Raw genomic sequence first — 26,173 nt, forward strand, 5'->3', positions numbered from 1 at the left:
TGTTGGGACTAGGGTAAGTCAGGAAGAGATGGTCCATATTTTTTCACACGTTCACGTCGACGCTGTAACTCATGTTTCCCCATCTTGCGACGAAATGCATAAAATTTAGTTTATTAATTAATTGTAATTAATTGTTTCTATTTGCCAAATCAGTTTAACGAACCACACAGTCGATGGTACACGCTGTCCGATGGGATGTCGAAGTGAAATTATTGAAAAAACCATTATATCACGGATTTCCAAACTGGTAGGCGCGGATTAGTGCAAGGTTTGACGGAAATGTAATTTGCATTCTTTGTGTTAATACATTTTTTGCCATTGAAAAATGTGTCCATATTGTTGTATAGAATAATATGGATGGGACGGACCCCAAGATTAGACTTTTTTTAAAGGGAGGCGCAGTAACATGAAATTTGGAAACCACTGCATTGCATCATGAATATTACTGACACCGAATGAAAAGAAACATATTTATGAAAGTGAACATAAGAAGAATAGTTAAATAAACATTTCTGCAAGATTCAGTATACCACTAAAAATAATTGGGAACGTAGACAATTCAAATGAGATCGGGCCATCTCACCCGGAGTTACCCTATCGGGACACATCGTTAACCCTTGAACCTACGATTGATTTCATAACTACACCGAGAAATACTTCGACGTTAATAATTAACTAGAAACAAAGGAGAACTCAGTATCCCTCCATATCTGTGTTTACTTTAAATCATAACAGTTGAGAAACAAGAATATAATATTTAATTAGTGCTCAAGGGAACTAAGATTTATATATTTTCGTAAATTTGAGATCTTCCTCAGGAGTCTGACACGATATTGTACGGCAAGGGGTTAATCTCGCATGACGCCAATCGATTCCTTAAAACCTCTTCCCTCTTCTATTTTGAACGGTCTACCTTTCCCGGCAGTTAGCAACGTTCGTTCGATATAGTTGATCGGTCCTAATGATCGTTAGCGTATCGTTAGCGACAAATTGAAGACATGAAGAAAGTTAAGTTCCTAGACACGGTCACATTTTATGGCGATCGTAAATTGAGATTAACAGCAGCGCTCATACTTGCGCAGCCTAACACGTGCTAATCTATCTACTTGCGTCGCATTGCAATCGCCTACGAGCAATTACCGCGCATACCGTCCCCCTTTCCCCATATCCTGGGCGAAGGTTGCTTTTTAACGTCCGTCAACCTAGTGACTTCCGTGGTGATCCGGTGATCGTCGTTTACTTTGAAATTTCTTACATATGAAGCATTAACCTTTTGCACTCCATAGGCGCCTCTCAGTCGCCACTTGATTCGATACAGCGAAATTATACAGTTTGATATTTAACCCTTAGCACACCAGTCAATTTCGTGATCTACCAGTAACTCCAATTATTTTCATAATATCCCTAGTGAAAATTTAAAAAATGTTATAACATTTCTTAGATTTCCCATTCTCCTTTTTCAGAGAAAATTTGAGTGTATAGCAAACGCAATAATCTTAGGGTAGCTTCTTCAACTTTGTTCGTTAAAATATTTAATACTATAAATAGTTCTATAACGGAGTCTATAGGGTATAAAGAGTTAATATTATTACATTCGCTACAAACGTCACACATGGGCAATACTATATTTTATTAACCCTTTGCGGACGAAGATTCTTCAAGGAATACAAAAACTTCACCAGATTCGGCCAAATTATATATCGGATGCTTAAATAGTAGAGAAAAAGGAAACTATGCCCTGATCTCTTGCTATTTGAGTTATTAAATCATTCGCCCGCAACTCAATATTCGAAATATGAAAGTTTGATCTCAGCAAAACGTCGACATTCTTCCGCAAAGGGTTAATACTGAAACGTCAATCACCAATTGTTCGTAAATCTCGAATACCTTCCAATTTTCCCTGACAATCCTAATCTTTCCTCACTTCATCCAAGTTCTATATTCAATACTAATAATTTTATTAAAACGAATAAACCTTGTAATTTTGAAATTACAATGACGTTGCGCGTTTCACGCAGAGAAGTTAATTAATTACTTCATTTCATTCGCTTTACTATGCGAAATACATATGTATATTGGACTTGAAAGTTACACGGGCCTACAGAGCGGTGACACGTTGAAAAGAAGTTTAACAGGAATAGACGAGACGAAGAACGCCGGAGGATGATACCGGAAGGTCGTCGTCGCGATTGTCGTCGCGATTGTCGTCTCGGCGGCGTCTAAATCGTGGCATAAATTACAAGCGTTGCCCGGACAGGATGTCGCGCACGCGAAGGGCCGTTTCTATGGCCGGGCCCGCTTAACATTCGTGAATCTTGCCGGAAGTTTGCCCACACTGCGGCCAGCTACCGAGGAATTGAAGCAATTGACCTCGTGTACGTACACGCTCCGTACTCGCGGCTGGCCTACAAGAATGACCGCTCGCCCGCGCGACTCGTCGGTTTGTCGGTTCGTAAATCCGCGCCTACGCGATCTATCAGGTCGTTCCATAAGTAACGTCGTTCCCGGCCGTAATATGAACATATTACAGTCCGTTGTACTTTGGAGGAGAAACTTGCCCCGACGCACGCCGAGACGTTCAACCCTTTCGCTGCGGCTGACGTTGAGTCCGGGAGTCACATCTGTGGATACGACAACGGTGTTTAACCCTTTGCACTCGAGAGGTGACTCTAGGTCGTCATTTGATTCGATGCAGTAAAATTATAGAATTTGATATTTAATATTGAACCGTGTATAATGCATCGGTGCGTGAAATATTGGGATAAATATGATTCCTCTTTGAGTTAATTTCAAAAAATATCATCTTGTGTTTTGTTTCAGAAAATGTTGAGTATTTCTAACGAAATACTTCCGAGTGCAAAGGGTTAACACTAGATTCACGGTACGAGTCGATTTGACTCATATTGAATTATAGAAGTGTTTTGTAGATAGAACTGTTTTCTGAATTAATGGGAAAGCGACAAGTTTGAAATTGATTGGAAGCCTTCGCAATTAACGGATGAGTAACGTTACTGCGACGATTTGCTGACACTAGATTCACGGAACAAGTCGATTTGACTCATACAAAATGGTATTGTATGAACATTATTTGATATATGTTGGGGTGGATTTTGATTGGTGCAGTTACGCGAATGTGTACCCTAATTGTTTACTTTTAAACCTTTAACTTCCAAGATCTAAATGAACGAATATGATTTTTTCTAAGAATGATTGAAAAAAGTTTACAGTAAATGTTCGTAAATCTAGTGTTAATATGTAACAGTATGTAATATAAAACATCATGATATTTCGGAGGAAAATAATTCAATCCCTTGCCCTATAATGTCGTGTCAGACTCGCGATGACAATTTTAATACACTCGTTGGTGTGAATTCACGTCTTTTCAGATGTACTAAGTTCCAAAATTTTTTATTTCTCTGCTGTTTTCTATTTGTGACCTTTAGATTAAAGTTAAAGATTTAGAAACTTTTATCTAATAAAACATAATTTAATATAATCTTGAATTTTCAAACTTTTATCTAATGAAACATAATTTAATTTAATCTTAAATTATCTTTAACGATTAATGATACCATTTATCATTGCATCGAGGAAAATAGAGATTTCAATTTACATTATTGCTTACGATATTTCAAATCGCAAGATTTTTGGGACAAATTGTGTAGGTAAATTTGAAAAAAATGAAATATAACATTACTCTTAATTCAAATAATCACTATCAACACCTTGCTCAAATTGAATATTTCTTACAAGCTTATTTTCTATGATACTATGCGTTCCTGTAGATCGGTACATTACAATTTTATACAAATACAGACACTCACTCCATTCACTGCGGCAAAAATTTCGCTTCCGCACATTTGAATGAGCGCACGAATGTTAACAATAAGAGTAGCATCACGCCTAGACTGACGCATAGAATTGTAGTCAATTGCATGTCAATTATCGTATTCGTACGACCTAATGTCTACTTATGTGACCTGAGAATCATTTATGTCTAGTCTAATAACTTTCAATCTCCACCATCTCACAGTATTACTTGGTCTCCGCAATACCTAGAGTCTGCAGTACTTAGAGTTAACATCGTTTACCATACATCATATTTTAAAAAAGAATTAACAGAAAATTGATTACCTGGCAAATTTGAAATTGATTTACTTGGCAAACCATAAAGTATAAAATTTATAGATGAAATTCGTAAATCAATTTTCATAATTTCTTCGCATGTTCATCATCGATTGCCTGCTAAATCATCGCATGAGTACATCTATCACTAACAGGTATACAGGTAGAAGAAAGTACAGGGTGATTTTAAATTAATTTTACAAAATATCGTCTTAGCATAATTTAAAAAACAAAACAATTTTTTACTGTAATATACTTAATACGTCTTTGTATTACACGATTTACTTTCTAAATCATTCTCGCGATCGTCGAATGAACTTGTAACGTTATATAATTCGATAAATCAAAATAAGACAAACCCAGAAAATGATGGAATTATGATTTTACCTTCGTCTTCAAATCATAAATGAATAAATTTAATACTATCTAATAAGAATCCACAATTTTACCATTGTTCATTTTCCGCTTAATTTAACCCATATAATATATAAAAAAAAAAGTGTGAATAAACTCAAAAATACTTGGAAACATTTTCTTTCCATTTCTTTGTTTATATAAACCGTGAACACTGCGAAAGATCGAACAAATCCAGATAGTAACGCAATTACAAGTCAGTTTCGTGGCAATAATTTAAAATGACCCTGTGCGATCACGGGAACCATCATACGGAGGAGGAAATTAAAGGGCACGCATGTGCGCGAGAACATTTCACTCATTGGGTGCGTGAGACTGCTGCCTGAAACGCCGTTGAAAATGTAAAGGAAAAAGGCAATTGTAAGAGAAAAAAAACGAAAATTCGATGTTCGCCACCGCTCGCTGCTATGCTAGAAAACGTGCGATGCGCGAATGACAAACAAACATTGTACATATAGGTAAGGCCGGTCGGCTGAGTGACATCATTGTTATCATTTAGTACGTTTGTTCTTGTCGCTGAACCCCGCAGACGAGCGCCCCGAGGTCCCTGAGGCCCAGAGGACCCGGGCCATGGACCAAGGTGAGTCCTAGTTCTGCACATCCACAACGCTGTCACGCTACAGTTATACTTCTATCAACCTCTGTTTCTCAAATCTTTCTTCACACAACCCTACCGTGTTTGATTGTTGCAAGGATTCTTTTGGGTTTCTCGTAAACGTATTGCTAATTTATCGTATTGTAAACTTAAATCATTAATCACCTGACAATAACGGGTTGACACGTCTCTGATGAATTGTGCGGTAAATAACTGAAGTAGGGAAGAATAATCGAAGAATTGGTTGCGTAATCTCGATTAATCATATATTGGGTGACTATCATAGATTTGGTTAGTTAAATATTTTTCATTTGTAAATCTGCAATTTGTATCTCCTGATTTCGATTTCTCTCAATATGAAAAATTCCAGATTTCTGTTCAATTATTTGACAAGCACGTAACATCTGATTACGTAATTGTGTCAAAAATAAAAATTACAACAAAACTTAATTGTTAAAGGAGGAAAATAAATTTTAGTTAAGAGTTTGTCCTTTTTAATGTAACCATCAGTTTGCGTAAAAGTGCGCGACGTATTGATTGTTAAAACGTTTTATTGCTTGGGATAGCTATTCACGCTAAAAAATTCTCGCATATGAAATATTTTATTAACCAGGAACTTTGTTTAAATAGTATAATTCTAAATGATTAGCGACACTCTGCGTTCTAAACAGTTATAAAATTATGCGCTCGTCGTGTTCTACCAATTGTCGAATAATAAGCTACTTTCCTCCGAAGAAATTGTTCAGACTGTTAAATAAAATGGTCGACGTCCTCATCTTAATAGCAGCAATTTTTATTAATTGTCATTTTACATAATCATACGGCGGAATCAACCACTTAAAATTTACTAAAGTGAACCATTTGAAATTATAAAACATGATTGATCAATTCCTGCATTAAACTATCAGTGACCATTCGCACCTATGCGCACGGTCTTCGTACAAAAATTAAATACATTCGATAGTCTCAATATCAATTAGCTAAACAATGATTATATGAAATATAGCCGACATTGAATTTTTCATAGAAAATCGAAATATCTTCAGGTAAACGAAAATGGCAACTGAATATTGATTAAGAAAATCAACCAGAATCTCTGCAACAATTTATACATGCTGCTTCATATATTTCACATATGTTATATTTTTCAAACAATGTGTAACGTCGGTATCATATGTTTTAATCTGATGTTCATTTAAAATTGTATATTTCATGCGATAGTCCAATTACTCGTGTTAATTGTCGGCTAACGTTATGATGCTACATCTTCTGAGCATGTGCTTATAGAACGAAACGCGAATCTCCTCTTCGATAAATACCATCGGCGTAAATTTTGGCTTTATTTCCGAATCTTAATACATGTGCGTCACCACCCATTTATTCGCGTGGCTCTTGTAAATCAAATGTAAACTCCGACACAAAGCGGGAAACCGGCTTACACTGTATTATAATTGATCATTCGTAAGCGCTTTTGGTTTCATTTCATGCATGCGCTGTAAAAATGAAAATACAACGAAACGAAAGAAAAAAATTGAAAAATTCTCAAAATGTGTGCATCTGTGTGTGAACGATCTTGTATTTGCCGGGTGGTGACGGTATTTTTTTTCAAAATTTTTCACGAAGAAAACGAAGGAGACGAAGTGTCTTATGCTGATAGCTTTTATGTGTAAATATGAAATTTTGTTTTCAAGTTAACCGCTACATTAACAAATTAGAAAGATTGAGTAAAGTTGTACAGAAAAGAAAATTTTCTTTTTGGCTGACCACGCACAACTAAAAGTGCAAGGTTTCGAAAGCATTTTCTCGTGCCAAGTATAAAAGGTTAATTTACGAGTTATATTTTTGTAATATATCAAGAACAATAGATGTTTTTACAGTGATTTCCTTCTTTATCATTCACAGTGTTAAAAGGAAACCCTGCACCGGTACATTCCCGACCAACATTCAATGATGATCCTACGGACACTAAAGAAGATAGCGATGGTGAGCTGTCCAATTAAAATTTATTAGAGTTAATTAATTACTTTAAATTCAATTAATTAAAGCATCGAATTTTTGAAAATCTATTGAATCTAAACAGTTCTATACATTTATTTAAATACTTCAAATGGGAAAAAAAACATAAAATACTTCTACTGAATATGTATTAAGAAGAAATTTCAAGATAAGATGTGTAAAGGATTTGATTGAATTAGAATATATTAATAAATTAATAGGTTTTTAAAATGACAGTTTTTCATAGAATTTTAAGATCAATTTAAATCGACTTATTCAGATATCTTCTTATAAATTAAATGTATATTCTTATAAGAATTAAAAATGTAATTTAACGATCTTAATAACCATACTGTTTCGATCATGCAATTTGATCAAATGATTGATTAAATGATATGGTTGTTGGGTTCAGTAAATTATGTTTTCTTAATCTCTATAGGAATGTGAGATAAATAACATAAGGTTCTATTTAAAAAAAGTAACGATAACCTTGATATTTCGAGAAAGTGACCTTGAAAAAAAACATTTTATTCCGCTATAAAGTTTGCCTCGGTGACAAATTTTGTTGTACTTTCATTAAGTTTTTTTGTACTTTATATATATACTCTTTATACGATTTCATGTAACTTTTGCAGCAAATGATTGTTTAACTGATAGAAGATCTGTACTGGAAGATGAGAGGCAGCATTCTCAAGAGAAATTCTATGTACCTGAATGTACTCCTGATGGAAGGTATCATCGAGTGCAATGTTATTCTGGCTACTGTTGGTGTGTATACCAGGATACTGGCAAACCAATCCCTGGAACATCTTCTAAAGACCGTACTCCAAATTGTAATCCAGTACCAACTCCTAGCAGACCCATGAAAGGTAATTAAATGATAGACTTTCATTCTATTTAAAGTAACCCTAAAGAATATAAATGACACATTGTTACTTTGACATCAGGTTGCCCAGAGCAAAAGAAACAATTGTTTCTACGAGATTTAATGGATCTAATGCAAAAGAAGATGAAAGCCTCTGGGACAGATTCAGATGAAACAACAGCTAAGTGGCAAGCTTCGAAAGAAGAGCAAATAGCAACTTGGCACTTTGTTATGCTCGATAAGAATAAAAATAAGGCAAGTTTTAGTGTCTGATATTTAAAATATATAATAAAAGTGACATTAAAATTGAAATCTATGCTTTATTTTTATGCAGGTTCTAGAAAGGAAAGAGTGGAAAAGTTTCCGTACAATGGTAGCAAGTAATAGACAGCTTCAAAGATGTGGCAAAAGATTGCCTAGATACTGTGATATCAACAATGATAGGAGAATTAGTATGACTGAGTGGCTCAGTTGTCTAAATGCTCAACGTCCTATGCCATGTAATTGTTTCATTACATACGTTTCTATTTTTAATATATTGAAATAGGCATTAAAAAATTACAACATGTATAAATGTATTTCAGCTGATAGCACAGAAAAAGCATCAACGAGTAAACCGAAAAGGATGGGTCCCAATCCATTGGATCAACTCCTTAAAAACGACGATGATTAAAAATTTATGTGATATAATGTGTGTTTGTCATTTCATCAGTACTCTTAGTGATCATTCATTTAATACATTGATCATAACACGAGCAAATGGAACTTTTAAAGGAAAGCCAGTTAGTGTTAACAGAATTCTATTTGTATTTTTTTTTATATCCGGTGATAAATACCACTGTCACGTCATTTATTTTAATATAGATGATATTTATCTGTACCTCACAGATTAATAAATTCAGTAGTGTATTTTAGCATAATGATGAAGTGTAGTTATAAGTATAAAAATAATGAAGTATTATGGACATACGATCGTGTATATATTTAATATTTTTGTTTCGGTGCTATGCACGATACCGCTTTCTCATGACTACGATAATGCAAATGCCAAGTTAGGTTTACAATATGCCGATTGCTATAGAACTCACTAATTTTAATGTGTTTGTTACATGAATACGACTCAAAATTTTGTTATAATTTAGGCTTAATCAATTTAGGCTTATACACTTATATGATTTCTTTCATAGTTACTAATATTATCAATTTGAAGAAAATTGTAAAATTGAAATTTGTTTATTGAAATAAATTGTTTTAACACAACATTATTGCTGAACTGGTTTTCAAAATAATATTTTTTAGGAATTTGAAGTAATTAGTTTTTTTTAACGTCATAATTATTCACAATTTATTAATATAAAAATTTTAAAAAGGACATTTAAGAATTTATTACATAAAGATAGTAAAATCAAACTAAGGCATGCGTAAAATGGTCTAGTATCTATTGTAAAATAGTTACTAGATAATCTACTATAATCTATGACCTATTATAAAAGTCAAGGTTTGATAAAACAAAGTACACAAATACCTGAAGATAATTGAGCATATACACTTTTGTAAATGCGAGGCTTAAATCAGAAGACTGTTTCTTATTTATAAGAAATTTGCATGTATACATGCGCTGTATGCGCTCTTAAAAATTACGAACAAAAACCCCTTAAAGCTTTGAAAATACGAAAAGACATTTGAAAATTATTTAGAAATACTTTATTAATAGAAGTTACATGATGCGAAAATATACACTTTTTGTTTTTTCAGAAAGGCAACTTTTTTTTATATTATCAATGTACAAGATATGATGGTCAACTTTCATTTTCTTCATGCAACTATATATTTCTTATTAATTTATTTATCAGTATATTCATATAGAAATTTAACAATTTTTAAAATATACAATTGATTTTGTATTATTTTCAAATAACTGTATGTACAAATTCTCGGAAAAAAATTGATTTACTAAATATCTACGCAAGTAGAATGTACTAATGACGACTTGAATCGAACTCCTAATCGTAGATAAAGATTGTCACTGGAAACAGGTGCAGAGGGAAAGTGTTACACTTGTAAACTTCTGGTTTTAAATAGGAAGTGTGATTAATTCTTTTCCCAACATAGATACTAATTACGTAACTGAATACTCGAGGACTACGTTACACTTAAAAAGTGTACCCTTCTCACACCATGTAATTTCTTTTAAGAATATATTTGTTTATTACCTGTAAACACAGATACATTGTATATGTGTGGTCGCGCACGTGTATGTATATATATATGTACATATGTGTATGTGGATATAAGAAAATCTTAGATCTTATTTCCAGAGTTCGTATAAATCAGACATTTAATTTAAACACAAAACTTTATCATTACTGATGTAGCTGAAAACAAATAATGTATAATTTTTCAAAGTTATAACAGATGAAAGAAATGAACAGTAAAAGGGCAGTCTATATTCGTCCGAACAGAATATGCTAAAATACGCGATCTTGGTAACCACTGTCAGCCATACTAGAACTAGGTTTCGCTGGCCCTCCAGGTACTTGATGGTGCGGATGCCGTATGTGGCCAGGACGTCTCGGTGGAGCTAAGTACTCAAACATACTCTGAGTATGTTGTGCCAACATTTTGCTAAGATCACAAGGCATTGGATCAGTCCAGAAAAAGTCGTGGTTCAATGCAGAATCCGAATCGTATCTTTTAGATGGATCAAGAATTAAAAGTTTATCTAACAAATCACATGCATAAGGATCCTTTAAATATGGCTTCAATCTGTCTTTGACCTATATAAAAGTATATATTTTACATTATACCGATTATAGATAAATGTATCCTATCAGTAGTACTTACCTTTCGCTTTTGACCTTTAGGTAATTCCATTTTATTAAATAATTCTAAATTTTCTACACCAGGCCATACTTCTGTTACTATAGAACCACATAACTGTGAAATTAATACAAGTTGTTGCTGCTCTGTATTTCCCTGCATTATAGGTGATCTACAAATTAAAAAAAAGATATTTCGATTATTTATTTAATAATTAACGATTCAATTTTATTTTTAATTTTATAAGAATCCACATATACCTGGTCCACATTTCAGCCATTATACATCCTGCACCCCATAAATCTACAGGAGGACCATAATTTCTATCACCGAGTAAAAGTTCTGGTGGTCTATACCAAAGTGTAACAACTCTATTTGTATAACGATTCGGTTGGCCATTTTTGTTGGCGCTAAATGCACGAGCTAACCCAAAGTCAGCTAATTTCAATATACCATTCTTAGTTATTAAAACATTTGCAGCCTTCATATCTCTATGCAAAATCTGTAGAGTAATAAATTATTGTATCGATTATAAGATTATAAAGTACATTATTCCTACGTTCCCAATTTATTATGAAAGGTTATTATGAAAACGTTTTTTCTAAATTTGTATCTTATATGTTTGAATAAGCCATAAATGTCTAAAATCTAAGGGCTACTTGTTGCATATAATTTATATGTTCTTACCTTATTACTATGAATGTAATAGAGACCATTTAACAATTGTTGCATAACTTTCTTAATTTCCCCTAAACTAAATTTCACATTTACATTTGATAATAAACCAGCTAAGTCATGCTCACAAAAGTCAAATACAAGATAAAATGTAGAACGATAGCGATTATATTGTGTTGCTAAAACAAAATTTACAATGTTAATAATTGTTCTAATTCTAAGATAATTATATTACAAATTATTTTTGATATATGAATTTATAAATATATATGTACCTCGTGTTCTACATATTTCTATTAAATTCACTACATTTTCGTGCTTTAGTAATTGTAATATCTTTATTTCTCTTAATGCAGTTATAGGAAACTGTAAAAAAAAAAGTAATTAATATCATGCCATGTCATATTCACAGGACAATGAATGTTTTAGATATATTGTTTTAAAATACTTTGATGTGATATAGATACACAATTCTTTTTCACAAATAAAGTTCTATATAGGAGGTAAAAATATAATGTTTTTATATAAAAACTGACGTATATAAACAGTCGAATTGATATGGATAAAAAATGGAAAGAGATGTATTAAATAAACGAATATTTGAAAGTGTACATACCCCTTCCTTTTCATTGTCCATCAACACTTTTTTCATTGCTACGAATTTTTTAGTACAATTTTTATCCCTAGCTTTGAACACCTCCCTAAAGCACAATCATAATTGTTAAAAAAATGATAAAATGTGTAGTGAAGAAAATAACCTCTCCATAGATTGAAATTCATCATTGTACTCACCCAAATGTGCCCTGGCCGATTTTTGCAACTTTTTCATATTTTGTCGATTCGTCGCAATAGGGAAAATCGAATTCCTCGATGTACTTCTCCTTTTCCTTCGAGTTCATTTTTGATATTCATCAGGTAAACATAGTTCTCGCAACAAAACAGCATTGTAGACGAGAACTCATGGCTCGGTCCACGGCAGTGTTTGACAGAACATTCTCACACATAACCTCAAAATAAAAAATTGATCTCGATCCTGGCGTCACCTACTGGAGCCTGCAGCAGACAATCTCACGCTTTCGCACTGAGAACGATCATTGCATATTTATGTCTTTCGAACAACAAACAAGCAAAAGTTTGGTGGTATCGTACCGTTAATATCCGCCGAATTTCGTAACGGACGCGTCGGACAAAATGTATAAAAGGATTCCGCCTTGTAAGAACGCATAATTATGATATAACCGGGCCGGTGTCTGAGAACCGAAATAATGCGAGGTACGTACTTAGGTATATGTACCAAGTGCGATCAATAAATTATTGAGAAAGTCTTGTCAAAAATTTATTTGCGAAGATGTTTCGACGTTACAGCAACGTATACAAACATGTTTTTATTCTTCTAAAATTTAATTAAAATAGGCTCACTCTGTCAAAAAGTATTAACTTCTGTATGTTAATATTCCACACACGAAATCTATTTGGAATACGGTACAAAAATGCACTGAATGACAGTCAACAAGGTGTGTTCTATTAGTGATTTTCAAATGTCAAAGAAACATGACACGGCGAGAGTATACGTTGTATTTTAGTTAACGTATTGTAAAAGTAAATTTCATCAATTAAATGATAGATCGGCATCATTTTCTTCGCCACGATATCTTCTACTTCAAAGTGAATTCCTACTTTTCATTACAATATAATTGCATATCTTCATTTTTTAATATTATTAGTCGCTTTAATTGAATTTAGAAATTTTTATTATAAAAATTTGACATTTCATACATAAATCCATATTTGATTGCACGTTGAATTTAAGGTTAAATATAATTAGAAGTTAGGTACATGTTTTTTCATAATACTTAAGAGGTTTTTTAAAAATACAATCTCAAAATACTATTAAATAACATATTTCTTTGAAGAATATAATTTTGTACACTTTGTAATACATTTTAAACGAATTATAATAAATGACATTTGTTTGAATATTATAGATACCCTAAATGGAATAGTAATTGCTATGCAAGAAGTATCTACTAGGTTGACCTTGAAATTTTTGTGTACTTTGTCAGCAATGCATATAGTGTAAAGTTTCATTACTACTTTATCTTTTATTATTTTTACTTTGAGTATTATATTTTTGTTGGATATTAAATTAATATATGCATATAAAAAATTTAAACATTTGATAAATGATATACTAACACGTAAAGTCATTTTTCAAACTTTTTACATAAAATAACAATGTTAACATAATAGTGTAGCATTTACATTGTATAATGTATTTCTATACATATTTATATTCTTAAACATTTACTTTATATATTAAAGGTGGACAAGTATGAAATATTAAACATGTCTCATGGCTGGAGGCAGGAGCAACAACAAGCGAAGTGGAAATTTAGACAGAACACATCAATGGCTTCGTTGCCATCAGCTTTATGCTTCTGTCACGCCTGAACTTCCTTCAAGTGAAACATTTAAAAAGTATCAACTTGCAGAGGAGAACCGTGTTATCGCAAAAAGTCTTAGCAATCTGCAGAATAACATTTGGAGGTAAAGTAATAATTTTATATTTGCATAAAAAAATTAAAAACCATCAACTATGAAATTCTAGAAACTTAATTCAAAAGCCAGAGAATGCTATCTTTGTTACTGATCAATTATATAATGTGTGAGATACTATATTATCAAATAAAAATAAGTTACTCACAACCAGAAAAATATTGATATCACACATTCATGCATGTTGTATTTATAATACCACTCACAATCGTATATTATGTGATTTATATTATTAATATGTATTATATTAAATATTGAATTGATTGGCATATACTGTACAAAATTATACAATTTTTGAAACTCTTGACTTGTTAGATTGTAGAAAAATTTTGTAAAGATTTCGTTATCTTCTTTTCCATTATGTATTAACCATTGCATCCACTTAAAGTTTGTCTTTATAATTATTACCAATCTGTAATTGATGAGAATGCGTGTATAAAGTTATTTATGTGTGTACAAAATATAAACTCTTAAATACATAAACTGAATAGAGTGTTTTATTGTAGAATATTTACGGACTCCTTGTATTGTGATCTTAACATAATACATGGATATAATGTAATACGAACAAACCAGTGTATTGTTAAAACCAGAGCTCCACATTTTTACGAGGTTCTCCAACCTTATTTTATATACACTAATAATCACATTGATTGCATCCTTGATAAACCAGGAATTTTTCATCATATTCAAGGCTTTGTGAGGTATCACCATATCACTAATCATATACCTAAAAGCAATATCTATGAGAATATGTATATATCTCTTACTTAAACTCTGCAATTGAAATTTCACATAGATTTTTACTTAATTCAGGAATATTTACACCTTTGAAAGAATTTAATCACAACAACAATGTCATTAATGTTAACAGTAACAATAACTCTTAACAGTAAATACAAATATTCCTGAATTAGTATTTATTACATTTCATATATATAATTCATCTGTTTTACTAAATATTATGTAGTTTTAGAATCTAAATAAAATGTGCTTACCTATTTCCTAAATTCATATGCAACTTTGATGTGCACAAGTATATAAATGTTTGATGTATAGATGTAATGTAAATTATAGAATGTATAAGGTATCTAACCCAGGACTCAACACCTAAATATCTTTATTATTTTTAGTGACATAAGAAATATTTCAAAAGAAAAGTATTATAAATAGAAAACTCTTTTTGTGGTTATTTTACTTTTTATGTTACAAATGCTCAAAATAATCTCCATTAACAGCAGTGGTACACTAAAACAAGAATTTATCATATTTTTTATTTATGCATGCTGTTTTAAGCATATGCATAGCGTTGGTAAACATAAATTGGTATATATATGTAGAATCGCATAATTATAATTTGTTCTGCTATTGTATTAGAAATAATCGAAAAAGCATATCAATATCTATCAGTTTTTGATTTTAAACAGTACTTTATTGTCAACAGACATCACTTTGAGCATTTATAACATAAAACATAAGTACATATACCATCCTAACATTCTTATAAAATTTTATTACTCTTATAATGTTCAGGATCACTTTAAAGTAAAAGTCAACTTAAACATACTTACTTTTACTTTTACAAAATGCAGTAGAAGAAGTATGTCTTCTCTATTATTAAAAATAAAGAAGTTCTCAAATTTTCAGTGTTAGGTGGCACATCCAGTATAATATAGAATTATCTTGTCCCAGAAATTATAAAAAAAAAACTGTAAATCATAATACAATTAACTCTCTTTTAATGCACTTTTTTATGCAAGAACAAATATGTCATAATACAGTATAGAATGAAGTCTTGTTTCTTTTTGTTAATTATTTGTAGGTATCATTTGAAATCCTCATGTTGTCAGCAGACCTAAAAATAATCTCTTTCTTCAATACATATTACAAGACTTTCTTGCCATATAGTGGGTCTAAATATACACACTTTTTACATGGTAATATATATCATTTAAAAAGTATTCTATCAAAAGAGAACTTTTTCAGATAATATCAATTTTGTATGCAGTTTTCAAAATACTCGATTTCTTTTTATGCAATTGTTTTATGCAAAATATATTTATAGTGTAAATAGGGGTTGGATTTATTGTTATTAATATATCAAAAACAAGTTTTCATTACTTATTTTACTGCTTTATTTCTTTTCTATGCACCTATTATCTTCTTTAGTGTTTTACTATTAATTGTGTCTAAATATATATGTGTTACTCAAATAAAAATACAAATTATAAAACCTAATTAGCATGTTATACTATCTCAATTTATCACCACTATTACCAGTGTCATAGAATGCACATAATAGAATACTCTATATTTTAGATATGTTTTCCTTTTATTTTTATTTGTTGTGAAATGTGTTTTAATACTTTGTACATTTTCAGGTGTTTATATAACAATACAAATTTAATACAAGAGGAACAACTGCTGGTAGAACTTATATTGAACGTTACTTATGTATCAAAATTTGTGAACACTCCTTGCGTTAATAATACTTCTGACATCAGTGAAAGGTTACAAATTTTAATTATAATCTACAATTTATTTTGTTAATTTTTAAAATAAAATATATTATTCATTTTTTCTACATATTTCTATTGTGTGTTCACTAATGTGTATTTTTTTGCTAAAGATATGTGGATTGCACAAAAACAGATTGTAATGTAACAATAAATCTTAGAAATACAAGAAATGTAAAAGAGTATGCTGCAGTGGATGTAAGTCCCACTTTATCCGATATGGCTGATTCTGGTTTAGAAACTGGTTCCGTAAGTCCACATGAAAATACAGCATCTGAAAATTCTAGTACTGATTTTGAAGAATTACAAGTCACCGAATATGCATCTACGAATGAAGATTTTGATAAAATACGTGTTAGATGTGTTAATAACAGAGATCAAAAAGTAGTCGCAGACTCAGACCGTTATGATTCAGTCAATAATTATAACAGTACATGCCATATAAGAGACTTGGTAGAGTCAGGATTGATGGAATGTGCTTCAAATGAACATAGCGCAACATGTTCTTCTGTCGATGCGGAACAACCACAACTAGATTCATCTAGTTCATCTGTGGAAAATGCGCAGAAAGCTAAAGTATACACAGATGAAATTTTTCAGTATGAAAATCAAGTGCTTAGTGATCCATTTTATGAATCTGACTGCGGAAGCGATGAAAACGAGTTGTTTGAATTTGTTGATCTTGGTAATGCATCTTCCGTAAGCGCGGACGTGGAAAAGGAATCAGCTAAAGAAGAGTCCATAGAAAAGTCGCAAGATGAAAAGTCATGTCATTATGATTATTCTCAAGTTGAAGATGCACAGTCGGAAGATACAAAAGTTGAAGCATCTCATGATGTGTCGAAACAAACAAGTTCCTGTAATACAAGCAATTATTATTTTATTGATGCATCAACCTTGAATGATGAAACCATAGTACTACCTTCAACTGTAACTAAAAATCAATGTTTCGATGAAAAACCACAATCGCACACTTCCCGTCCTTCTGAATATAATACAAACAAATCTAACGACCTTACCGAGGATCAGTGTTACAAATTCACATCTGTCAAAACAAGTAATTTACAAATGGGACATGAAAGGGTAGCAGAATTTGAAAGAGAAATAAAACTCACGGAACATCTAGAACCATTTGCAGATGCAAGAAAAATAAGGAGGACCGATTCTACTTCGGAAGATAAAACAAGCATAGGTACAGAAACTAACAAAGAATCTTTAGTTGTAGAAATTAAAGAAGCAGATAGTGGTGAAAGCGCACATCCATCTCCTTACCCTGATAATAACAAAAATATGAATAATGATCGACACATTGTATCGCGGACGAATAACGACAATGACACCTCTATTAACTTAGATAATAAAAAAGAAGTAATCGAGCAAGTAAACGAAAAAGATACAGATTTCATGGAAGACATTCGACGACCTTCTCTTATCAGGAGAAATACGTTTGAGTTAGATTCTAATGACGAAAAGTTATCAGTGTTGAGGCAAGAATATGAACGACGACAAGGTACTTTAGTTTTCCAAAATGCTATACCTCAATATTCAGGGCATCGTGTCGATGGTGATTCATGTTTCATCCCACCTGATGAACCTGAGATTCCTATAAGCAATGTACTAAACAAATTTGCTATGGATGTTCAAATGCCAACTGCTACTCAATATCATACAATGCCGTATTTGCCATTGTGCAATGAAAAGTATGAGATTGATCATACGTCAACAGAAACTAATAATTCCCTACAAAATGACGGTAAATCTAATATAACTTATCCAGTAACAAGAAGCGCTAGTGACAAAATGGTAATGGACTGTGGTGCAGAGTTGGATAATGGGTCAAACAGTTGCAGTAACAGTTTACCTGTTACATTAAATTGTATATTAGAAAAGGACACTAAGACGGATACATTAAAGAAGACTAAGTGTGACGACACCACGCCTATTATTTCTGGTGGAGTCAGCACTTCGGATTATTCTAAACCTACTGATAGTCCTACTGTGCGTCGGAAAACAGAGTCTACACCAATTGTTTCGGGAGGTTCTGTCATTATGAGTGAACCTGAAGTAAAAATAAAATCAACAAGAATGTCTTCTTCCATGACTGCATGGGTAGTTGATATGAGTGATTGTAATAAAAATGACCCCAAATCAGCGAATAATTCGCATGTAGGCATGTCTCAAAGTTTTTCTACTTCAGAATGTGTCAAGAAACCTATAAGAAAAATAAGTCATGAAAAACACGGTAGCTTAGGTTTCTTTGTTAATTTGAAGGATATGGATTCTAAACCCGTTACACAGCAACAGATTTGTCCACCACAGAAAAAAGATCAAAATGAAAGTGGTAAGTCCTATTGTGAATTTTATGTTGACATGTCTCACGCAAATAACGCATTAAAAATTAAGAAGTTAGAAACGGAAGAATCTACTAACAAACCTGACAAGTTTAATGAAGCAAACGACAAGAAGAACATATTCTCTATGTTCATTGATTTAAGCAATCCACCAACGAACTCAGAAACTACTGTACAACAAACGCACAGAAGAAGTTTCTCTACATTTTATGATAAACGCGTGGAAATAAAATCAGATGATACTAATTCTAGCGAGAATAGTACAACTAGAGAAGATCAATCAATCAATGAACAAAAATCTATTCGAGAAAAGGCTAAACCAAGCGTGTTTATGTACATAGAGTCGGATTCACCAGTGGTTAGAAGAAGAACATTGTCATCGTCGAGACCGGCATTCAAACGACATTCTTGGAATGTGGATAAAACGCAAAGTACCAATAATAATAATGGGCACATTGTAAAAGAAATTATGTTCAGGAAGGAACACAAACGAGCACATAGCCTGTCGGTAGATCGTGGAGACTTAAAGAAATTACAAGCAAAGCCCAGTTGTTCGAGTCATTCTTTAAGTGACACAATAAAACCAGAATGTGCTGCTCAAAAAAATTCTAAATTTCTTAAAGAAGGAAACGGAGTCCTGAGTAACATGGATACATCTTCAGAAGATGCATTTGAATATGATACAAGGGACACACCTCCGAATTCTCATGTTGAAGTGATTAATGAAGAACTTCGCGTGAGCGTAAAAGAACATGAGTACACTGAATTGAAAACCGATCGAACTACGGATAATCTTAATACTAGTGATGTTAAAACATACGAAGATGAATATTCAGAAACTTCCGCGTGGGAAAAAACATGTACAGAGAGTACTGAAGGACAAACCCGTAAAAGTGAGACTTTCGATATCAGTAGCGGTAGCGGGCCATCTCCAGATAGTGATAATCATGATTATGAATTATCAGAATTGTTAAACGGTGAAGTGCCAAACTTAGATCGAACACAAACAGTTCCTGCTGTATGTAATAAAATATCTGAGACGCATAAATCTTTAAATGAAACAATCAAAAAAATTGAAAGTGAATTTAAAGATCCAGATTACGAAAAACCAGAAACTACATATGAAAACCATAACACGGCATCAAAGAAAAATGACAGAGCCATGAAACTTAATCTTGTAGCAACAACATCCAACTTTGTTCGATTATCGGATTTGGATAAAACGCCTATTGCTTCTCGTACATCGGATACTTTAATTGTAAAGGAAGACAGAACTGCGTATCGAATGTGTAATAGCATCCCAGAAACTTCTTGGATTGAAAGCAAGTTAGGTATGTCCAGAACAAATGGATCGGTTAGACCACTTCCCAGGAAATTCACATCGATCATGAGCACTTCCTTGCCATCTAAACAAAAATCTCCTCTTGAGGACTTAACAGGAGAATATGATGGTGAAGGTATTATATCAGAATCTGATTTAAGTAGTATGCAGAGTAGCATGGGTCGTTCTGGGGCAGGTACGTAGTCTGTTTGTTAGAAGAAAAATATATATTTCAATTATTATAAATAAATAAAATATTAATTCATTTATTTTTTTCAGAAGGAAGTACAGAAGAAACTGAAACATCGAGTTTAGCAGGTGGAAGACCATACAATAGATTGGGAGAAGATTTACTAAGAATGTTCTTAGAAGAAATTAATCCAGATGTTACGATTGATGTAGCTGGTCGTCGCATAAGAGCTCACAAATGTATATTAAGTTCTCGTTGTCAATATTTTGCAGCGATTCTTAGCGGGGGGTGGATTGAAAATGCGGGAAATGTTATTTCCTTGCAAGGATACTCTTATGATGCAGTACATTTTGCATTATGTCACATTTATAGTGGGGAAAGTAATATACCAGATTCTATAAGTATAGTAGAATTAGCAACTTTGGCTGATATGCTATGCTTGGAGGGTCTTAAAGAGGTTATAGGATATACGCTTAAAGTTAAATATTGCCATTTGTTTCATAAGGTACATATAATTTCTAAAAATGTACATTATTTCTTTTTGTAAAACATAATAATTATTAATTCTTTTGTTTCAGCCCTGTCAAATATGCGCCGTAGGTGTACTAGAATGTATACCTTTGGCGGCAGCTTATGGTCTAGATGAGGTATATCGTAAATCTCTTCGTTGGGTCACAAGACACTTCGTACGAATATGGCCATGCAAGGCATTTGCAACTCTTCCAAGAGAATTGATGGAAAAATGTTACCATCAACATATTGTACACATGGTACGTAATATTTAATATAAAAATTTCGTTTAAGTGGGTAATAATTACTACATTGTCATTATACATTGTTAGTCAACGGACAATGTGCTTCAAACTATGATGGATTGTGATAAACTCCTTGCAACCCTGCCAAATGTGCGTTGGGCAGAACCAGTATTTAGAATGGTTTCGAATTTATTGGAAACATCAATGAAGTTTTTATCAGATAATTTCTCGGGAATATTGGGAAATGAAAATTTTCAATCCCTTGGTCGAGAATTGACATGGAATATCAGTCGATTAGAAGATAATTTCTTAGCTGCTGCAGAACATTTGCCTCCTGAACAAGCGTGTAAAAGTTATTCGAAATTACATAAAATGTTGGCATCGGTACAAGTAGACGAGAATCAGGAGAAAATGAAATGGGGTCCTTTGTTTATTGATTTTCTGAAGAAAATTCAAAGTCGTGTAGAGAAGTGTTTAGTCAGAGATGCAGCACGAGCAGCGAGGACCACAACATGGTTAAAAATGGATCTAGAACTGCGACGTAGAATACAAGAGTTAGCTTGCCTTGTTATTCTACCTCATGAAACTTCAAAACGTCAATCAAGGCATTCTAACTTTGTAAAAGTAAATAACAGTGTATGTAATATATAAATTAATTTCCATTACAAAATTGTCTACCCTGCTTTAATCATTTACTTTTTATAGGAACCTAAATCATCGTTGAGTCGCTCAACAACAAATCGCAATTTGGATTTAAAACGTGTGAAAATGGTTATATCGAAACATAATGATAAAACTTTAAAACAAATGGTCGCTGTACAGCAAACAAAAAAGGTAATAAACAAACCTAAAACTGATCCGTTGGAACGTAAGATGCAAGATGATAAACCAGCTACGACGGAAACAAGTAGACCAAAATCTTGGCCCAATAAAATAGAGGTAATTTCTAATACATTTTTATCTCTTCGGTACCATGCTACATTTTCGGAGTTCAATAGATTTCCTCAAATAATACTTGTATTTGTTGTTTTTTTTTTCATATCTCAATTTTCAGGTGAAGTCAAGATACTTAGAACCTAGAAATAAGTCTGTTCCCAAAGAAACTGTTCAACCACCACACCAGGAAAAAGTGCTAGTACATCAACGTCGAAAAATAATGATTTCGTCATCGGATTCATCTCGGACATCTAGTCCCGCTATGAAACGCGCTACTGATAAAAAACCATTGGCCAAGATAAAGTTACCTATAAAGAAGGATGTGAAGGCTCTCTCTTCTGATAGCCTAACAGATCCTAATTCGAGTAGAACGAATAATAAGAAGGATTCACTCAGCAAAAGTTGTGGCATTACACGCCCAGAATCGCCAACTTTTAAACAAAAGAATGTCGAGATAGGATTATCTGTGGATTCATTGGCAGAATCAAAAAATAAACCTGTAGCCGCCAAAAAGAAAACTACTAAAATGGATACCTCAATGTCTACGGATAGTCTTATGACTGAGATCACAACCACGCCCAAATCAAATGTATCAAATAAATTATCACCGACTTTAGGGAAAACAATTAACAAAACACAAGCTTATGATAAGGTAAAAAAGAGTTCGCCACCGACTCAGCAAAGAAGTCCGCTGACAGCAACAAGAAGGCCACTTAGATCTTTAGAAAGCTCGACTGCAGCTAGCAGAAGTAGGGTAGCAGCTATAAGCGCTTACCATGGTTCGCCTAGTTTGCGACGAAATCTTCTAGATGCTGCAAAAACACCAGATATTTCAAGTAAGTTAATAAATAATGTGTCATCCAAACCTGCGAATACACGATCGGTTGCACAGTCCGTAACCAATCATTCTAATTTAAAAAAAGAAAAGAAAGAAGTATTGCCAAATCAACAGAGTTCTGAAAGCCCTAGTAAAAGATCTTCCCCAATATCATCTGGCGCTTATAAAGTAAGTAAATCTGCGGTAACCAATAAAAGAACGGCGAGTAAGGCTTCGAACGATGATAAGATTAAAAATAAATGCCATAATGGGGAAGTTGCAAAACAACCTACAGTAGGCTCTAGGTCGGGAACTTTTCTAAAAGACGAACCTACGATACTTAAGAAAGCAGATATTAAATCTTCTCAAATCAATACTTAAATTTATAGACTGGTCGCTGTGTATGTTTTTATGGTTACATTGCACCATTAGATTTATGACTCATATATATATATATACATATATATATATATATATATATACAAACTGTCATCTCTAATTGCAAACGTGATAATTCCAACTGCGAATTCGTACTATGTATAAAAATAGAATTACATATAATTTTAATTTAATGCAAGTTGCAGTTAATATAATCATAAAAGAAAATATATTTAAAATGCATTTACTAGATATATAGAAAATGTGCTATGATTTTGTTGTAATGTTAAAAGTATCTATAAATGAAATATGGCACTAGGGATATATAACTTTCAAATTAAATTGTTTTTCAATTATTTGGTATATGACAAACGGAGTAAGAATATTATTAGCAACAATTTGGGTATTAATTACATTCAGTTCATTATACTTCACAGTAATACTGATAAAAATATCACGTTTGATCATAAATGTAGTTAGCTTAATGTCCCACCCAGTTTTCAACCAATGCGCGCATTAATATGTCATAGTATTACACACGCATATTTATAGATTATAAATCTAACATGGCCAGTTAGATAATATTTAGATAGATTTTTCTTTCTTCCACACTAAAAAGCCATATCACAAAAAATTGTTTAATAGAATTATTTACTTGTTTAACCAGTTGCAGTATATGTAAAGTACATCCTTGTCTTACCATTTAATGTTGCCATCTTAATAATTCTGATTGTAAGTAGAATTCTGTTTACCCTCCAGTGATCCTAATTAATGAATTATATATAGTTATTGTATTTATTTATTATTACATTTATATCTATATTTTGCAATGTACATTTCTATGCAATATTTGTATCTAGTCATTTATATATTTTAAATATTTACTTTTATGTAATGTTAATAAACAATTCGATATAATGTTAAAAAAACCGTCTAATTCTTTAAATTTTTATTTTCTATGAAATTTAAGTACTAGCAAAAAAAACTAAATTAAAATTTGTAAAAATATTTATATACAATTACAATTATTTTAGATACGCAACGATGTATGTACAACTAATTTTTACACGTCCAGCAGTGTGCCTCTAGGTCTTGCTCTCTTTTGTTCTGCTTCAGGTGGAGGCATTGTCTTTCGTTTATTCATTCCTTTTCTTTCCAATTGTTTTTCTATTATTCGAGCATTATTCGCATAAGAGTCAGCAACTTCTCTCTGAAAATACAAAATACATAGAATGTGATACAAGAATGTAATAGTCAATAAATATACTCACAGCTTCAATTTCATCTTCTTCTTCGTCAATAGTAGAGACAGTGACAGAACTGAATTTTCCCATATTTTTGGTATGTTTTGTTACCATTATCTTTTTTGGCTTTTCAATAGCTACTTGATTATATATATCCGTCATAGGACCTTCACCAGAACTTTTAATTACAGCACCCTTCACAATAAACACAACATTCGTTGCTTGATCATGTTTGTAATAAAGAAAGAGTCCACACCTGTAATGCATATAGGATTTATAATTAATGATTGCCGACAGTTTTTTTTTTTATTGCTTTTGTATGAAATAAACTGCATAAATAGTTAGAAAAAGTTCTTACTTTTTACACTTTTGACGATATTGTTTCTCTATGCCTTCAGGCCGTTTTAAATACACGATTTCATCTTGTTCACAAGTCATTTTATGAGCATGTTTACTACCATCAATAACTCGTGCACCATCTCTCTTTCTCAGTGGCAATTTGTCTATTGCACAATCTGTAAAAACATGAATAAATAGAGCTTATTCTTAATATATTATTCTACTATATTCTTAAATTGCAAGGAATAAAATATAAACGTAAATAATAGCTACGTAGAACCTAACCTAAAATCAATGTCATTTGTCCACATAAACAATAATAGATATGTAACGGTTTTTCTTCGCTGTATTCTTCTTGATCTTTGGTATCGGAACATATTATACTTCTTGAAACTACTTTCGGCATTTTTACTTTAAATTATACAATTAAAATACAAGTTCAAGTTGTGCTTGTCAAATTATGTTTACAAACGTGTTTTGATTCATAATCGATTAATCGAATCATTTCCGAATCTAAATTTTAGTGCGCATGCGTTCCGAAGGCATAAGGATATGTACTTATATATCTTTTACATGTAAATGTTAAAAATTGTAAACTATTTTATACATTACAATATATAATTTTATATAAATAATCTTTTATCAATCCCTTGTTATAAAATCTATCTCTTGTGCGAATTGGAGACATTTTGAACAAGATTATTTACAGTCAGTATACAAAGATTTCATTTTTATGTTTATTTAATTAAATGCGTTTATAAATATTATGTGTTTATTTATTCAATGAAACATTATTTTATTTTATAACAGAAAATCTCCAGTTTTAAAAATCGTACGGACTACGTCTTTTTCATTTTTATTTGAAATATTCTAGATAGATAATGCAAATGTTTATCTCTGTTTTCTGTATACAAAAATTGCAGGAATTTAGGTGACTTGAAAATCCCAACTTTTTTTCATACAATTTTGTAGGAAACCTCGGAACAAGTAGTAGACAATTTCTTTCTTGTCCAATTTCGGTTTTTTAGGGTGAAATCACCTATGAATAGAAATAGTTGTTACCGTATTTTCCTACATACCTTAAAAATTATAGTAGATATAAAAAAAGTATATGGAATCAAAAGTGAATGTTTTTTATTCTTTATAAGATGGTGCTATTAAATTATTTGAAGTTGTTTATTTTAATTAAAAATCCCCCACCACCCTTGTTATTAACATTTTTTACTTTTCTGTCCACTCCCCGATATACAGAATAAATCCAGATAAATATTTTAAATACGC

General features: G+C 32.1%; 4 protein-coding genes across 18 annotated transcripts in view; 2 read left to right on the top strand and 2 right to left on the bottom strand.

The window, feature by feature from the left end:
• magu (SPARC related modular calcium binding-like protein magu) overlaps positions 1 to 9,254 on the top strand; it is a 39,006-nt gene extending 29,752 nt beyond the window's left edge. For 6 of the 8 annotated variants that reach the window (XM_031990860.2, XM_031990861.2, XM_076369311.1 and 3 more), the window contains 6 exons: positions 5,039 to 5,119; positions 7,037 to 7,117; positions 7,765 to 7,998; positions 8,077 to 8,249; positions 8,329 to 8,494; positions 8,579 to 9,254. In XM_031990860.2, coding sequence (XP_031846720.1) covers positions 5,039 to 5,119; positions 7,037 to 7,117; positions 7,765 to 7,998; positions 8,077 to 8,249; positions 8,329 to 8,494; positions 8,579 to 8,667 — 824 coding nt within the window. In that variant the 3' untranslated portion in view covers positions 8,668 to 9,254. The remainder of the gene's footprint in view (positions 1 to 5,038; positions 5,120 to 7,036; positions 7,118 to 7,764; positions 7,999 to 8,076; positions 8,250 to 8,328; positions 8,495 to 8,578) is intronic. The other 2 variants (XM_076369306.1, XM_076369307.1) reach the window with 1 other exon arrangement.
• Positions 9,255 to 9,683: 429 nt separating this feature from the next.
• Cdk9 (Cyclin-dependent kinase 9) lies at positions 9,684 to 12,535 on the bottom strand. The gene is made up of 7 exons (XM_076369312.1): positions 12,282 to 12,535; positions 12,106 to 12,190; positions 11,765 to 11,855; positions 11,502 to 11,668; positions 11,075 to 11,316; positions 10,839 to 10,986; positions 9,684 to 10,771 (listed from the first exon to the last, which is right to left on the bottom strand). Exons 1-7 carry the CDS (start codon positions 12,386 to 12,388, stop codon positions 10,463 to 10,465), a joined length of 1,149 nt encoding a protein of 382 aa, XP_076225427.1. The 5' UTR covers positions 12,389 to 12,535; the 3' UTR covers positions 9,684 to 10,462.
• Positions 12,536 to 12,611: 76 nt separating this feature from the next.
• LOC116433107 (uncharacterized) lies at positions 12,612 to 23,618 on the top strand. Of its 8 annotated transcripts, XM_031990856.2 has the most exons (11): positions 13,012 to 13,154; positions 13,475 to 13,565; positions 13,812 to 14,036; positions 14,552 to 14,749; positions 16,427 to 16,555; positions 16,675 to 20,429; positions 20,513 to 20,928; positions 21,002 to 21,193; positions 21,266 to 21,814; positions 21,884 to 22,117; positions 22,233 to 23,618. In XM_031990856.2, the coding sequence occupies exons 3-11, from the start codon at positions 13,843 to 13,845 to the stop codon at positions 23,310 to 23,312; spliced, it is 6,747 nt and encodes a 2,248-aa protein (XP_031846716.1). In that variant the 5' UTR covers positions 13,012 to 13,154; positions 13,475 to 13,565; positions 13,812 to 13,842; the 3' UTR covers positions 23,313 to 23,618. The 8 variants fall into 8 exon arrangements, with proteins under 8 accessions (XP_031846712.1, XP_031846718.1, XP_031846717.1 ...); XM_031990852.2 differs by lacking the exons at positions 13,012 to 13,154; positions 13,475 to 13,565 and adding an exon at positions 12,612 to 12,761; XM_031990858.2 differs by lacking the exons at positions 13,012 to 13,154; positions 13,475 to 13,565 and adding an exon at positions 12,612 to 12,761 and having other exon boundaries at positions 21,266 to 21,802.
• Positions 23,619 to 24,372: 754 nt separating this feature from the next.
• On the bottom strand, positions 24,373 to 25,328 carry LOC116433112 (STING ER exit protein). Its single transcript, XM_031990865.2, has 4 exons — positions 25,178 to 25,328; positions 24,912 to 25,068; positions 24,581 to 24,809; positions 24,373 to 24,519 (listed from the first exon to the last, which is right to left on the bottom strand). Exons 1-4 carry the CDS (start codon positions 25,296 to 25,298, stop codon positions 24,373 to 24,375), a joined length of 654 nt encoding a protein of 217 aa, XP_031846725.1. The 5' UTR covers positions 25,299 to 25,328.
• Between the last annotated feature and the right edge of the window lie 845 nt (positions 25,329 to 26,173).

Source organism: Nomia melanderi, chromosome 7 (assembly GCF_051020985.1).
Source record: "Nomia melanderi isolate GNS246 chromosome 7, iyNomMela1, whole genome shotgun sequence".
In the NCBI taxonomy this organism is placed as follows: domain Eukaryota; kingdom Metazoa; phylum Arthropoda; class Insecta; order Hymenoptera; family Halictidae; genus Nomia; species Nomia melanderi.